Source organism: Cygnus olor, chromosome 9, assembly GCF_009769625.2.
Source record: "Cygnus olor isolate bCygOlo1 chromosome 9, bCygOlo1.pri.v2, whole genome shotgun sequence".
NCBI lineage: Eukaryota > Metazoa > Chordata > Aves > Anseriformes > Anatidae > Cygnus > Cygnus olor.
In genome coordinates, this window is record NC_049177.1 from 8,197,084 (window position 1) to 8,210,822 (window position 13,739).

At 48.9% G+C, this 13,739-nt stretch overlaps 2 protein-coding genes across 3 annotated transcripts; both read right to left on the minus strand.

Annotated features, from left to right (window-relative positions):
- Nucleotides 1-1,657: 1,657 nt before the first annotated feature.
- Nucleotides 1,658-3,158, minus strand: COPS9 (COP9 signalosome subunit 9). Its single transcript, XM_040567286.1, has 3 exons — nt 3,020-3,158; nt 2,870-2,942; nt 1,658-1,941 (listed from the first exon to the last, which is right to left on the minus strand). Exons 1-3 carry the CDS (start codon nt 3,080-3,082, stop codon nt 1,904-1,906), a joined length of 174 nt encoding a protein of 57 aa, XP_040423220.1. The 5' UTR covers nt 3,083-3,158; the 3' UTR covers nt 1,658-1,903.
- Nucleotides 1,658-10,517, minus strand: OTOS (otospiralin). Of its 2 annotated transcripts, none has more exons than XM_040567283.1 (6): nt 9,327-10,517; nt 6,265-7,003; nt 5,880-5,965; nt 5,524-5,550; nt 3,020-3,846; nt 1,658-1,941 (listed from the first exon to the last, which is right to left on the minus strand). In XM_040567283.1, exons 3-5 carry the CDS (start codon nt 5,929-5,931, stop codon nt 3,662-3,664), a joined length of 264 nt encoding a protein of 87 aa, XP_040423217.1. In that variant the 5' UTR covers nt 5,932-5,965; nt 6,265-7,003; nt 9,327-10,517; the 3' UTR covers nt 1,658-1,941; nt 3,020-3,661. The 2 variants fall into 2 exon arrangements, with proteins under 2 accessions (XP_040423217.1, XP_040423219.1); XM_040567285.1 differs by lacking the exon at nt 9,327-10,517 and adding an exon at nt 8,432-8,455 and having other exon boundaries at nt 6,265-6,368.
- Nucleotides 10,518-13,739: the final 3,222 nt, after the last annotated feature.

Here is a 13,739-nt window from a genome sequence, read left to right on the forward strand (position 1 = left end):
CTCAAAAAAGGTGGAAGGGACTGAGGAAATATTCATACTGAAGATCAACTAATAATTCAAGAAGAATTTATTTTGTAGAACATATATTCTCGCTGCTGTGATCAAACTTCAGACTTGTGTTTCTTAAAGGTTAAGGAAGGCAAGTGAAAACCAGAGGACAAACCTATATAAAACAAGGACAATGAAGTATTCCAAAAGCAAAGACGACTAACTTGAAGAACCCGAGCATCAGCAAAAACAACCAGAACAGCAGAAGGAACAGCTGTTTCTTAAAGCTTTTTTTTAAGTGCACCTGCTCAGAACGCACCCTCTGTTTGGTAACAGCTCACTTCCCAAAACCTAGCTGAGAGAAAGCACAGCACTGAAGACAGCAACTTTGTTTGGATTGTTTCTAACACTCAACGGTCAATGTTTACATTGCTATCAATGAAGAAAGCGTGAAATCCCTCCCACTTCAACCAAAGCAAGAGCTAAAATGGAAAAGCAGACTGCTTCAGCAAGCCTGAGGGAGCCTGTGTTCCTTGAGGGACACATTGTAATGCCAGGCACTGAGCAGAGTAAGTGTCAGAACATGCTCTAAGGTAGTCTGAATGACAAAATGGAAGATGTTGAGAAATCCACAAGAACACGATAAAAAACCACTTAGTTCTACTGTTCTCGTGTAGAACCTTTTTAAGTTTAAAAACATGCAAAAACCTGTGCAAGAGGCATGGAAGGAAAGTGTTTCATTTGGGATTTTTCCATACAGTTTAGCATTTACAGCTATCAACATTCCAGATGAAATTTAAGTCTCTTTAAAGAAAGATCAGTCACAGGACTATTTCTGTGATAAATGAATGGAATTATCGCCGATCTATTCTCCTTAATCGGATAGGACGTGAGGGAATGGTGTCAAGCTGCGACAGGGGAGGTTCAGGCTGGATATCAGGAAGAGGTTCTTCACCGAGAGGGTGGTCGCGCACTGGAACAGGCTCCCCAGGGACGTAGTCACGGCACCAAATCTGCCAGAGTTTAAGAAGTGTTTGGACTGTGCTCTTAGTCACGTGGTCTGAATTCTTGGGTAGACCTGTGTGGTGCCAGGAGTTGGACTCGATGATCCTTGTGGGCCCCTTCCAACTCGGCATATTCTATGGTTCTATGAATACAGATACCACTTTGATCTTCAAGGATTAACATATGATTAGAGGAGAGGATTAAACTCTTGACTCTGAAACAATGCATTAAAAACTCTCTGGCTCCTCTCATTCTGAGATTCATTTTGGTCTCTGAAAGGCACAATACCATACACTTATTTTTCCAAAAGTAAAAGCCTGCATCAAAAAAATGCTACGATCAGATTACTACTTTTTGTTCCTGTGCTACTTAGATTAAAAGAAAGTACTGATAAGAACTGCACATCTATCTTGAAACTAGAGAAGACCCCCACTCTTCCTGGCGCTACTGCTAAACATGAGAGTCAAAGACTATTCTGAAAAACCAGTCATCTTAGCTCTAGATAATCCTAAACTGCAAGATGAGAAAATCTTCTCCAGGCAGCAATACATCTTGCCCTGTATCTTTATATAATATCCAAAGTAAGAACAAAGTAGTGCATTAAAAAAAAAAAACACACTCAGAACACAGCAGTATCTACTTTCAAAGTACATCCCAGAAAGAGTTTTTGTTAGTATTTTATTGAATGAACACATCAGCAAGTGTAATTTTAAGAAAAGCCTACGCACATCTTCCTAGAAGTAACAGTCCACAATTCTCTCCTTAGTTATCTTTCACCATCTGGCAGCTTACACAGGTTCCACCCCTCCGCAGGATTTTCCTGTTTTAATTATTTTAATAAATAACGGACACCACAGGCGATCCTAGAGAAAACTCCACATCCCAGCACTGCATAGCAGGACAACTAAGTTCACTGGATGTCATCATCATCAAAGAGATCTTCAAAATCTAGTCAGAAAAACAAGACAAAGTAAAATTAACCTTTGAAGTCTCAACCGTTACATACGCACATAGCACACAAGCAGTTCATTGTTACTGGAATTAAAGAAATGAAGGTGAATTAGGTACACGACAGCTACTGTACTGCCAGTTACTACATGTGTAACATCAGCACAGGAGCAGACAGAAATGAAAAAGAGGCAGATCCAAGGAACATGCTCACTATCATATGTGAATTTAACTGCTTCACTTGTACAACGCAAGCTTTGCGATTAAACTCACGAAAGCAAAGTAAAGCTTGAAAGAAGGGACATTTTAAAATGCATTAATTAGCCATTGCATTCAGGATGGATAGACAGTGATCTGCAGACTACAAAGCCAAACAAGTATTAGCTTCAAGCATGCATCAAGATGAAGAAATTCGTGCAGAATTCCGGCTGCAGTCACAGTATTCAGGCACACATTTATACATTTTGCAGAGTTACATACATATTTGTGATTTACTGTTAAAAATCCCTTCCTTAATAAAGTTTGATTGCTGTGAAGCAGCTGCTAACATTTCCCTCACACCCACAAAAAAAAAAAACACCAAAAACTTGCTGTTAGCATATACTGACAATATACCTGTATATACTAACGACGTACCTGGTGCCAAGTCGTTATTCTGACAGAAAGCCTACAATTGCCACGCAATAAATACCTAATCCTCATTTATAAGTGCTTTCAAGGCAATGCAACAGCACAACCTGGTGGTAGAGCTTCTTGGCAAAGCCTGCTCCTTAATAAGCCAGCTCCAGAAGAGATCTTTCTCAACTACTGAAAGTGCAGAATAAAAGAAGTCTGCTTTTCCCCGGGTCCTAACTCGTGAGTAGCATGAGAAACCTTAACTTTAAGCAGCCTTGCTCTGGCCGCGCTCCCGGCGGCGCGGAGCCCTCACCGTTGAAGAAGTCCGCGTGCACCGCCTTCTCGTTGGCCGCCAGGTCCATCAGCAGCCCCGTGCTTCCCCCTGCCTGCAACAACACGCGGTGAGCGCCGGGAAGAGCCGTGAGCGCCGCCCCCTCTCTCTCGCTCGCCCGCCCGCCCTCACCTCGTCGAGGTCCACGTAGGGCCCGGCGCCCTCGGGGAACATCTCGTCCACCGCCGGCTTCATGGCGCCGCCGCTCTGCTCTGCCCCGCCGCGCCCGCTTCCGCTTCCGGCCCCGCCGCTCTGCGCGCCCTCTCTATGGTCGCTCTGCAGGCGGGGCCCGGCCGGCCCCGCGGTTGCCGTGGCGACGCGGCCTGGTGTCGGGGCCTGGGGCCGGAGCTGGGCCTGGGGCACCCGGAACCCTCGCTGGGGCGGGGGGAGCGGCTCCGAGCCGGGCCGGGAGAGCCCCGGTGCCCTGCCGCCCCCCCCCCGCCTCAGAGACGGGCGGGGATTGGTGTTCGGCTCGCCCAGCGTATGCCAGAGCTTGCTTTCCTGAGGCAAGGCCACGGGCGTGACGCGTTAAAAAAATAAAACAAAACCTCCTGACACAACCGACGAGTTTATTGACTTTGCACAAAAGCAGAAATGGCAGCAAGGAAAGGCTACCTTTACCCGCTGGCCTCCCAGCGCACGCAGCGCTACACACACCTGCTCTAAAGAGCGGGAGCGGCAGGACGGGCAGGCCTCCCGCCGGGCGCCCACCTGCACATGTCCGCCCACCAGGACGTGTCGGCGCGGCCGAGGCACGAGGAGGGAAGCAATGGCTCAGTGCTCGCGGCTGGGCACGTGGAAGCCCAGGTGGCTGCCCAGAGGCAGCTGGGCGAACAAGGCTCTGGCCATTTCGTCGATCCTGTCGTAGGCTCCCAGTGCCCGGAAATACTCCACGTAGGACCAGAAGTCGCTGGAGGAGAAGGGCCAGTACGGCATGGCTACAGAGTCCCGATAAAGATCTCAAATAATAAAGAAAAATGTCAATTAATGTAATATGAAGCATTTTTGTTGAAAGCTTGGGCCAATGAGGTTTGGGGTTCCCTGCTGCTGGGCACGGCATGAAAGAGGGAGCCACTAGCTCCTGAAAGATATTTTAGCTCCCTTAAAGATATTTTCCCCATTGCTCTTCCACTACATTTCCTCTGCCACATAAAAATATAAAAGCCAAATATAAAATGGAAACAAAAATTCTGAAAATACCAGGAGCTGATCAGCCTTCGGCCTAAACCCAGGCAAACACAGAATCATGTACAATGTAAACAGTTGCTACAACCACGTAGATAGAAATGTCTTTCCATGCAGCAAAGCTAAACCCCGTATTTTGACTTTATTTAAAGCCCTTTTAAGTAAAAGGGAGCCATTTCATTCACTAGACTCAGCTTCATACCAGCGTCTTTAGTGGGAATTAAGAACCTTCAACAATCCTACGATCAGACCTTAATTTCATAATTTTTGGTGTGCACAGGCACAGATGGCTTATAACAAACAGAACAAACCAGCCAAATGCTGTCTGTGGTGGAGAACACACTGATGGTACCACTGAACTTACATTCACTTTGCAGTCTGCTGCTTGGCCAACAAAAGAAAACCGTAATTGTTGATAATGAGAACAACAGGACGTTGCACAAACAGTTTTGCTTTTAGATGCCACACGTTCACTTCAGAGGTTGCCAAAGAAATATTTGCTGTACACAAATAAAATTTAAGTGCGCTTAAACCTTAAACTTGTGAAAACAGATGATACATTCATAAGATGTTAGAGCCATAAGGAAAGATGCAGCATGGGGGAAAATATTTTTAATTAGAAGTAATCACATCAGCTCTTACTCTGTATATATATTTCTGTTCTCCATATCTGTTATAACATTCCCCTTGCATATCTGTGCCTGTGCACTCCAGATGCTGCTGCCTGTCCTGCGGGTTAGATTTACACCAGCAATAGCAGTACCTTGTTATAACAGACATTTCTATGCAACCTCCTTTTTCAAAATGAATTTATCTTATCAGTAAGTCGGTGTAAATATCATTAAGATGCTGAGTTGTTTTTTTTTTCTTTTTTGGTTTGTTTTATAAATCAAAGGCAAACACCAGTCCAATGGGCTAATCACCCAAAGTGTCACACACCACAGGGTGGCTGTGCTAAGGGGTTTGTTCCAATATTTCTTTAATTGGATTTGTGGCAATTTGTAAATTTTAATCTTTTTGCTGTGGAACTGAGTATTTCTTGCCAATAAGTAGACAGACATCTAGTATTACTTATCGGGACTGCCAGAATTCTCAGATGTCTCTCATATATTTATAAGTCTGGTGCTTTCCAGTTACGTTTTTATAAAGCAGATCATTCGTGACTTGACCTTAACCCTGTGGAGGATTCACCTTTAAGAAGTTGTCATATTTGTTACAGAGGTTTTTTTCATTTTAAGATTGCAAATACATTAGCTTAAATTTTCATTAAACCTTAAAACTTCCCCTTCTTTCTCCACCAGAACTAGATGAAAGCGCTTCTGAAAGCCTGAATCCCAACCCACTGGGTTTACTGTGTTCCTGCCAAAACTGATGCTAGGGATCAGGTCTGGGAGTTACAATTGACTCTCTGAATTGTTAATGATACATAGGAAAGAAAAAGATATAATTACCATCTCCTTCCTGAATTGACCGGGTATCTGTAAATAAACAGGAAACTCATCAATACCAGTTCTCACACTGAAGGACTTTCTGTTAATAAAAAAAAAAGTTTGCTGGGTAGCCAGAAGCTGACAAGCTCTTTGAGACACACACAGGGCCCTCCTTACAGCCAAATGTTTTTCTTTCTCAAACAGATGAGTAAAGAATTGCCCGTTTGTGGTCACTGAGTGCTACAAACCAAATACACCAGGAAGCAGTTACAATTAATACACAAGCAATAGCTGATACTAAATAGAAGAGACTTGTTCGGTAACAAAATATTTCGGACTGCTTGAAAAATAAAGAATAAATATATCAGTAATCTTACCTGTTAGCATGTTCATCAGCATACAGAAGAAAAGGAAGCCAATAAATTTCATTTTTCCTGCAAGCTACTGTTTCTGAAAAATTAATCTGTACAACTGGGGATTATTAGAAGATATTAAGAATTATGCAAAGTATGTTATTTCTTCTTGTATTAGAAGATTCTGTTCAAAAATAGATTTAATTATTAATCTAGGCGTAATAAGATTCAATTATATTTCCTTATATTTTCAGAACTCCATCAGAGTATTAAAAAAATACAGTACTGAAGTTTTAAATGATAATTTATTTTAGGCGGCATAAATCCAAAAGGCTTCTCTAAACTGACATGAAATTGTCTTCAGAAATGTTTTATTTTGTGGTTAATTTAATTTCACTTTAGAAATTACCTCTCTTCCTCTTCCCTTTTCTTCTACTTGCAATAGTAAAGGTCTGCAGCTCCAAGTCAGCCACAAAATTCCAAAAGGATTTCTATTGCCGTAAAATATCAGCACTGTTTAAACAAGGGTGGGGGACAAAGGAGAGAAACGTCACTGAGTTAGCACACCAATCTGATTTTGTCATCTTCACATAGAGGAATTTTAACTGCTCACATTTGCATTATATTTCAACACTGCCCATGGAAGAGACCTCAGAATCAACTTCAGCAATAACACTTCTATGTTTTGAAAACAGAGGAAGAAAATCCAGAAGCAAATTCAGAGATTATTGTTACTTTTGCTACCCACCTTATTTCCTTTCTTTCCCCCTCTTCAGAAAAGTAGATTTTTAGAAAGATTATTTGAGCAAATTTCTGAGAGGATATTGAGTTCCCTCTCCAGCTGAGAGGCAAAAACTTCAAATGCTTGACACTGATTTGTGCTCTTACTTGGGATCCTTAAAATGCACATGTGCATCGGGTGCCAACTGGAATCAATTAGCTTGCATAAAACAAAAAAACAGGTCCCTGATGACATCTGCCACAGTGATGACGAGAGTACCGCAACCTTCAAACAGGGTCGATAAGGCGCACTGAAATGCATTTTCATATCACGTTGATTTCCAGTAAAGATTTCTCTCCCAGTGCCAAACAGGTGCTTTGGGCTCCATCATGCTGAGGTTGCCGAACAGATCGAGCACTTCCAAAGTCTGGAAGGGAGAAGCAGTTTGGAGAATATTCGGTCAACACACACATCTTGGTTTTCTTTTAGCACAAAACTCTTGATGGCAGCAGGTCAGCAGGTGTAGGCAGGGACTAAGGTGCAGCAGGAAGAGCTCTGTCGTTCCATGGCAATGTGCAGATTTCTACATTTCTAGAAAACGTGGCCAGCTCAAGGTTGCGTTGTCAAACCTGGCAGCTGTTTCTAGAAGGCTCTGCTATGGAAAGGAGCTGCTGAAATGCCATCGCAGAGCTCACTGCTCACGTTCACGCTGCGATGATCTGATCGTACAGTCAGCGCAAGCTCCCCTGCTCCCTGTCAGCTGGAAACTTTCAGTTGCCTTTACTTGAAATCTGCAAAATCATTTACCCATCACAATTCTAGAGAACTCTTACCACTGCATTTCCCTACTGCATTTGTGGGATCTGACATTGGTGCCTTTGCTCTACCACATCCACTTGTCTGCCACACGAGCTTCACACAGTGGAAGCCTCCCTACTCACACAAAGGCCTGGAGTGGGGCAGCCCAAGCGAGTGGCCTTGCAGGAGGCCCCAGCTTTGCTGGAGTTTCTTCCTAGCTATGCACAGAGCTAGACAGACCTGCCAAGAATTAATTAAGGATGTTCTGAGCAAGGGAAAAAAAGAGTGCTTTGTAGCACACCAAGCTGTGCCAACTCATGCGGAGGCTGAGAAGAAAAATATTATGAAAACAGAACCTATTCCATCCTTAAAAAGCTTTCATCCTCCTGTTTAATATTTCTGAGGCTTGCAGGATGGGTTCCTACATCCCTCACATACAGGCAGCAGCTCTGCCCCACTTGCCTGGGTTGCGGCAGCTGCTGGTGAGAGGAGGTACGGCCCCTGCCTGGGGGAGTCCTCTGGGGCAGCCGCGTGCTCAGGTCCATGCACCAGCACAGTTAGTTTGAATACGATTTATAAACTTGGCTTTGCAATGAGAAGCACTTACATATGCTAATACACACACACACAAAATGAATTGGTTGTAATTAAGAAGCATACAACTACTTCTGTACTCGTCCATTGGCACCTTTGTATTCTGGCAGATGATAAGGGAGGTGCAGTTCCAAGCCGGAGGTGAGAAAACATGCTTTGGGGGATGACAAAGGAAAACACCTGTTCCTGACACACCTACATCCTGCAGCTCTCCCCTGGAGGATTTAATGAGGTGCTGTGGGAGGATGACAAAGTCACAGAGGTTTTTCAGGTTCAGCATCGCTCAGGTTGCAGCAGGGTCTGCTATGACACTTGTTGATCAGAGGAGGATTCCCCTAACCAGGCTCACACTGACATGCACTGAGACGGGGCACAGTGCCTCACCTCCACCTTCTCTACAGTTTCTTATTCTGTCTTTTGAAGCTTAGAGTTACCCACTTCCAGAGCTAAGAAAATCACAGACCTGATGTAGTGTGACAGTCTTCCAGCAATTACAGGCTTTCAATTTAACTTTTATTGAAGTTTTTCATTTGTTAAAGCACAAACTGGAGATGGAAATAAATTCTCAGGGTTTCCATGCTAAAGGAAGCCTAGGAAATTATAAAGAGGATCAGAATTAGCATTTAAAACAGTTGTATCAGTTGTATCAGGGGATACAGACAAGCGATACAGTTGTTTTAAATGTTACTTCTTTGTATGGAGACTTCTGCTGTACATGACTGCTTCTCAGGGAGCAGTCATGCTCCTTGACTTCTTCAGGGGGCAAGTTCTCAAGAAGGTTTTCAGGTAAGGCCTTTGACTCATGCAAGCTTTGTTACATTATAGAGGGGGCTGACGTTAGGGAGTGCATCCCACCAACCAGCCCTAAGAGGATCCAATCAATAAGTTCTATCTGTAGATGGCTCGCAAAGCCAGAAAATCCCACGTGCATCAGTCAGCTCTGTCAGAGACAGAAATCAATAGGAGCACTGAGGACATCCCCTTCGGAATAGGGGAATGCAGTATGGGCCGAGCAGTTGTTTGTGCGACTTGCTCCCTGGTGGGGAACAGTCCTGCAAGTGCCAGAACCCTGCCTCCCGGTCACCTCACTTCTAAGGGGCTGCGTTACTGAGCCAGCTTCTGTGGAGCAAATCAGCTCTACTTGTTAAGATTAACTAGGAAAAAAAATGAATACGACAAAGTGACCGTTTCCAGCATAGCTATATTAGATTGGTGTTACACAAAAATTTGTGTAGTCCTGCAGGCATTGAAAGGAATTGTACATTGCTTTAATGAACGGAATACTTTTTACTTAATAGGCAAAAGCACATGCACGCAGAGCTCTGTAAGAACTTATTTAAAAACCAAATGACACTTACAGTTGCATCTGAAGTGCTTTGTCCCCGGTTTGAGCAGACAAAATGTTCTCTGTAAGGCTGCAACACTTTTGCACATCAGAAACAACCAACAGCTGTGACTTACAGAACATCTCTGGAAAACAAGCGCTTGATTATTTTCCCCAGCAACTTGGTCCAAATAGCACAGGTCAAAAGGAGATTCATGTGACTGAAAGATGCTTTCCTTAGATCTGAACTGGCCTCAGCTTTCAGGCATTCCTAGATTCATTTTCTTTCCTTTTTCCGAATACAGAGGATCCAAGTTTTCTGACAGTGTTGGGTTGCCCAAGATGGCAAAGCCAAGGGCAGATGAGGAAGAATCAAGAGAGGAACTTGCAGTACCAGACAAGTGAACAACAAAATGGCCAACTAAAGTAAGCGCAAAATCAGGAACCCGGGGAAATATCTCCTGCTTCACTTTAAAGGCCCAGGGCAGCTGAACATTTCAACCCCCAGATTAGATAGTTATAGTAAACTGTTGTTTGCTGCTGAGCCACACGCAGAAAGACAAATCAAATAGGCAATAAAAAACAAAACTAGGAGGCACCATCATGCCATCACGCAAGTCCATGGTCACTCCCAGTTTGGATATTGCATGCATTTTTGGTTTCACCATGCCAGGGGACATTATAGTATGAGAAAAGATGTAAGGGAAGGGGCTAGGGGGACTCAGAGTCACAACCAGTGAAAGCAGAGCAGCTCTCTCCAGCCTGGCAAAGGGACAAAGAAATCTTGGTCTGTATCAAGAAACATCATGTTAGTAGCCTGGCAATGGCTTGATCAAAACAGAAGGCAGTGGGGTTGATACGGTTAACCCGTGATGTGCTATTAACTACAGAGCTCACGACCCCAGAGCTCCCCCAGGACCCGCAGATAACCCCGAGCCCCAACCCCGAGCTCCAACCCTGGGAACCAAACCTGAGCCCCAGTCCTGAGCCTCGGACCCTCGACTCCAGGCCCTTGATCCTGGACCCTTGACCCCGGAGCCCCCACCCCAGAGCTGACCCTGAGCCCTGACCCCGAAGCTGACCTTTAGCCCCCAACCTGGAGCTGACCCCGAGCCCCCAACCCTGAGCCCTGAACCTGGACCCTTGACCCCGGATCCCCAACCCCAGACCCTTGACCCCAGGCCCTTGACCCCAGACACTCGACCCCGGAGCCCCCACCCCGGAGCTAACCCCGAGCCCCGGACCCGAGCCCCGGATCCCGGAGCTGACCCAGAGCCCCAACCCCACAGCTGACCCTGAGCCCCAAACCAGAGCTCACCCCAAGCCTCAACCCCGGAGCTAACCCTGACCCCCGAACCCTGGAACAGATCCCAGAACCGGAGCTAACTCCCCGCCCCAACCCCAGACCCCTGAGCCCGGACCCTCAACCCCTGACCCTAGACCCCAAGCCCTAACCCCAAGCCCCAGCCCCAAGCCCCAGCCCCGAGCCCCCGTCCCAGACCCTCGACCCCGGACCCTTGACCCCAGACCTGGAGGACACCCTGAGCCCTGGACCCAGAGGCGATCCCAAGCCCCGGACTCGAGCCCCGGACCCCGGAGCTGACCCCAAGCCCAGGACCCTGGAGCTGACCCCGACCCCAGAGCTGACCCTGACCCTGGAGCTGACCCTGACGCCCGACCCCTGGAAGAGACCCCAGACCTGGAGCTAACCCCACACCCCAACCCCGGATCCTCAAGCCTGGACCCTCGACCCCTGACCCTCGACCCTGAGCCCAAAGCACAAACCGCAGCCCCAAGCCCCAGCCCCGAGCCCTCAACTCCGGACCCTCTAGCCCAGACCCTCGACCCCAGACCCAGCCCTGGACCCTCGACTGCAGACCCTCGACGCCGGACCCTCAATCCCGGAGCCCCAGACCCTAGCCCCAGACCTGAGCCCCAGCCCCAGACCCTTGACCCTGGACCCCCAACCCCAAACCGTAGCCCCGGACTCCTAGCCCCAGACCCAAACCCCAGACCCGAAACCTGGACCCGAAACACAAACTACGGAGCTGACCCCGAGCCTTGACTCTGAGCCCCAACCCTGAGCCCTGACCCTGGAGCGAGCCCCAACCATGGAGCTAACCGATCCTGAGCTCCGGACCTGGACCCGACCCCGAGCCCCAGACCCAGAACGGGACCCAGACCCGATCCCAAGTCCCGGACCTGGACCTGACCCCGAGCCCTGGACCCGGACCCAGACCCGAGCCCCAGATCTGACTCCGAGTCCTGGACCTGGACCCAACCCCAAGCCCTGGACCTGGACCTGGACCCGGACCTGACCCTGAGCCCCAGACCCGGACCCAGAACTGGACCCAGACCCAGACCGGAACCCAAGCCAACCTGAGCCACAGACCTGGACCCGGACCCGACCCCAAGCTCCGGACCCGGACCCAATCCCAAGCCCTGGTCCAGTACCTGGGCCCGAGTCCCAGATCCTTGACACTGGACCCTTGACCCCAGAGCCCCTACCCCAGAGCTAACCCCGAGCCCCGGACCCGAGCCCCAGACCTGGAACCAGACCCAGACTGGAGCCTGAGTCCGAGCCCCAGACCTGGACGCGACCCCAGGCCCAGGACCCACACCCAGGCCCAAGCCCGAGCCCTGGACCTGTATCCAACCCTGAGATCCGGACCAGGACCCAGCCCCAAGCCCCAGACCTGGACCCAGACCAGACCCCAAGCGCCGGACCCGGACCCTGCCTGAGCCCTGGACCCAGATGTGACCCCGAGTCCCAATCCTGAGTCCCAACCTGAGCCCCAGCCCTGAGCCCCAGTCCCAGGCCATCAGACACACACAGACAAAGACACAGATTTCTAGGTTGGAAGAGACCTCAAGATCATTGAGTCCAACCTCCGACCTAACACTAAGTACTCCACTAAACCATATCGCTAAGCTCTACATCTAAACGTCTTTTAAAGACCTCCAGGGATGGTGACTCCACCACCTCCCTGGGCAGCCCGTTCCAATGCTTAATAACCCTTTCGGTAAAGAAGTACTTCCTAACATCCAACCTAAACCTCCCCTGGCGCAACTTGAGCCCATTCCCCCTCGTCCTGTCACCAGGCACATGGGAGAATAGGCCAACCCCCACCTCGCTACAGCCTCCTTTAAGGTAACTGTAGAGAGCGATGAGGTCGCCCCTGAGCCTCCTCTTCTCCAGGCTGAACAATCCCAGCTCCCTCAGCCGCTCCTCGTAAGACTTGTTCTCCAGACCCCTCACCAGCTTGGTCGCCCTTCTCTGGACTCGCTCGAGCACGTCCATGTCCTTCCTGTAGCGAGGGGCCCAAAACTGAACACAGTACTCAAGGTGCGGCCTCACCAGAGCCGAGTACAGGGGCACAATCACTTCCCTAGACCTGCTGGCCACACTGCTTCTTATACAGGCCAGGATGCTGTTGGCCTTCTTGGCCACCTGAGCACACTGCTGGCTCATATTCAGCCAACTATCAACCAGTACTCCCAGGACCTTCTCTGCCAGGCAGCTTTCCAACCACTCATCTCCCAGCCTGTAGCACTGCTTGGGGTTGTTGCGCCCCAGGTGCAGGACCCGGCACTTGGCCTTGTTGAACTTCATACAGTTGACCTCAGCCCATCGCTCCAGCCTATCCAGATCCTCCTGCAGAGCCTTCCTGCCCTCGAGCAGATCGACACACGTACTTAGCTTGGTGTCATCTGCAAACTTACTGAGGGTGCACTGGACGCCCTCATCCAGATCATCGATAAAGATATTAAAGAGGACCGGCCCCAGTACCGAGCCCTGGGGGACACCACTTGTGACCAGCCTCCAACCAGATTTGACTCCATTCACCACAACTCTCTGGGCCCGGCTATCCAGCCAGTTTCTAACCCAGCGAAGCGTACGCCAGTCCAAGCCCCGAGCAGCCAGTTTCTTGAGGAGAATGTTGTGGGGAACGGTGTCAAAAGCCTTACTGAGGTCAAGGTAAACCACATCCACAGCCTTTCCCTCATCCACCAAGCGCGTCACTTTGTCATAGAAGGAGATCAGGTTCGTCAAGCAGGACCTGCCTTTCATAAACCCATGCTGACTGGGCCTGATCGCCTGCTTGCCCTGCAAGTCATCGATCCCGAGTCCCCAACCCTGGAGGTGACCCTGAGCCCCCAACCCCCAGAACGGACACCGGACCTGGAGCCCTGACCCCGAGCCCCAACCCCAAGCCCCGAACCTGAGCCCAAACCCTGAGCCCCAGCCCTGAGCCCCAGCCCCAGACCCTCGACCGTGGACCCTCGACTGCAGACCCTCAACCCTGGAGACCCCACCCTGGAGCTGACCCCAAGCCCCCGACACCCGGAATGGACCCTAGACCTGGAGCTAACCCTGATCCCCAACCCTAAGCCCAAACCCCGAGCCCCAGCCCCGGACCCTTGACCCCAGACCCTCGAGCCTGTG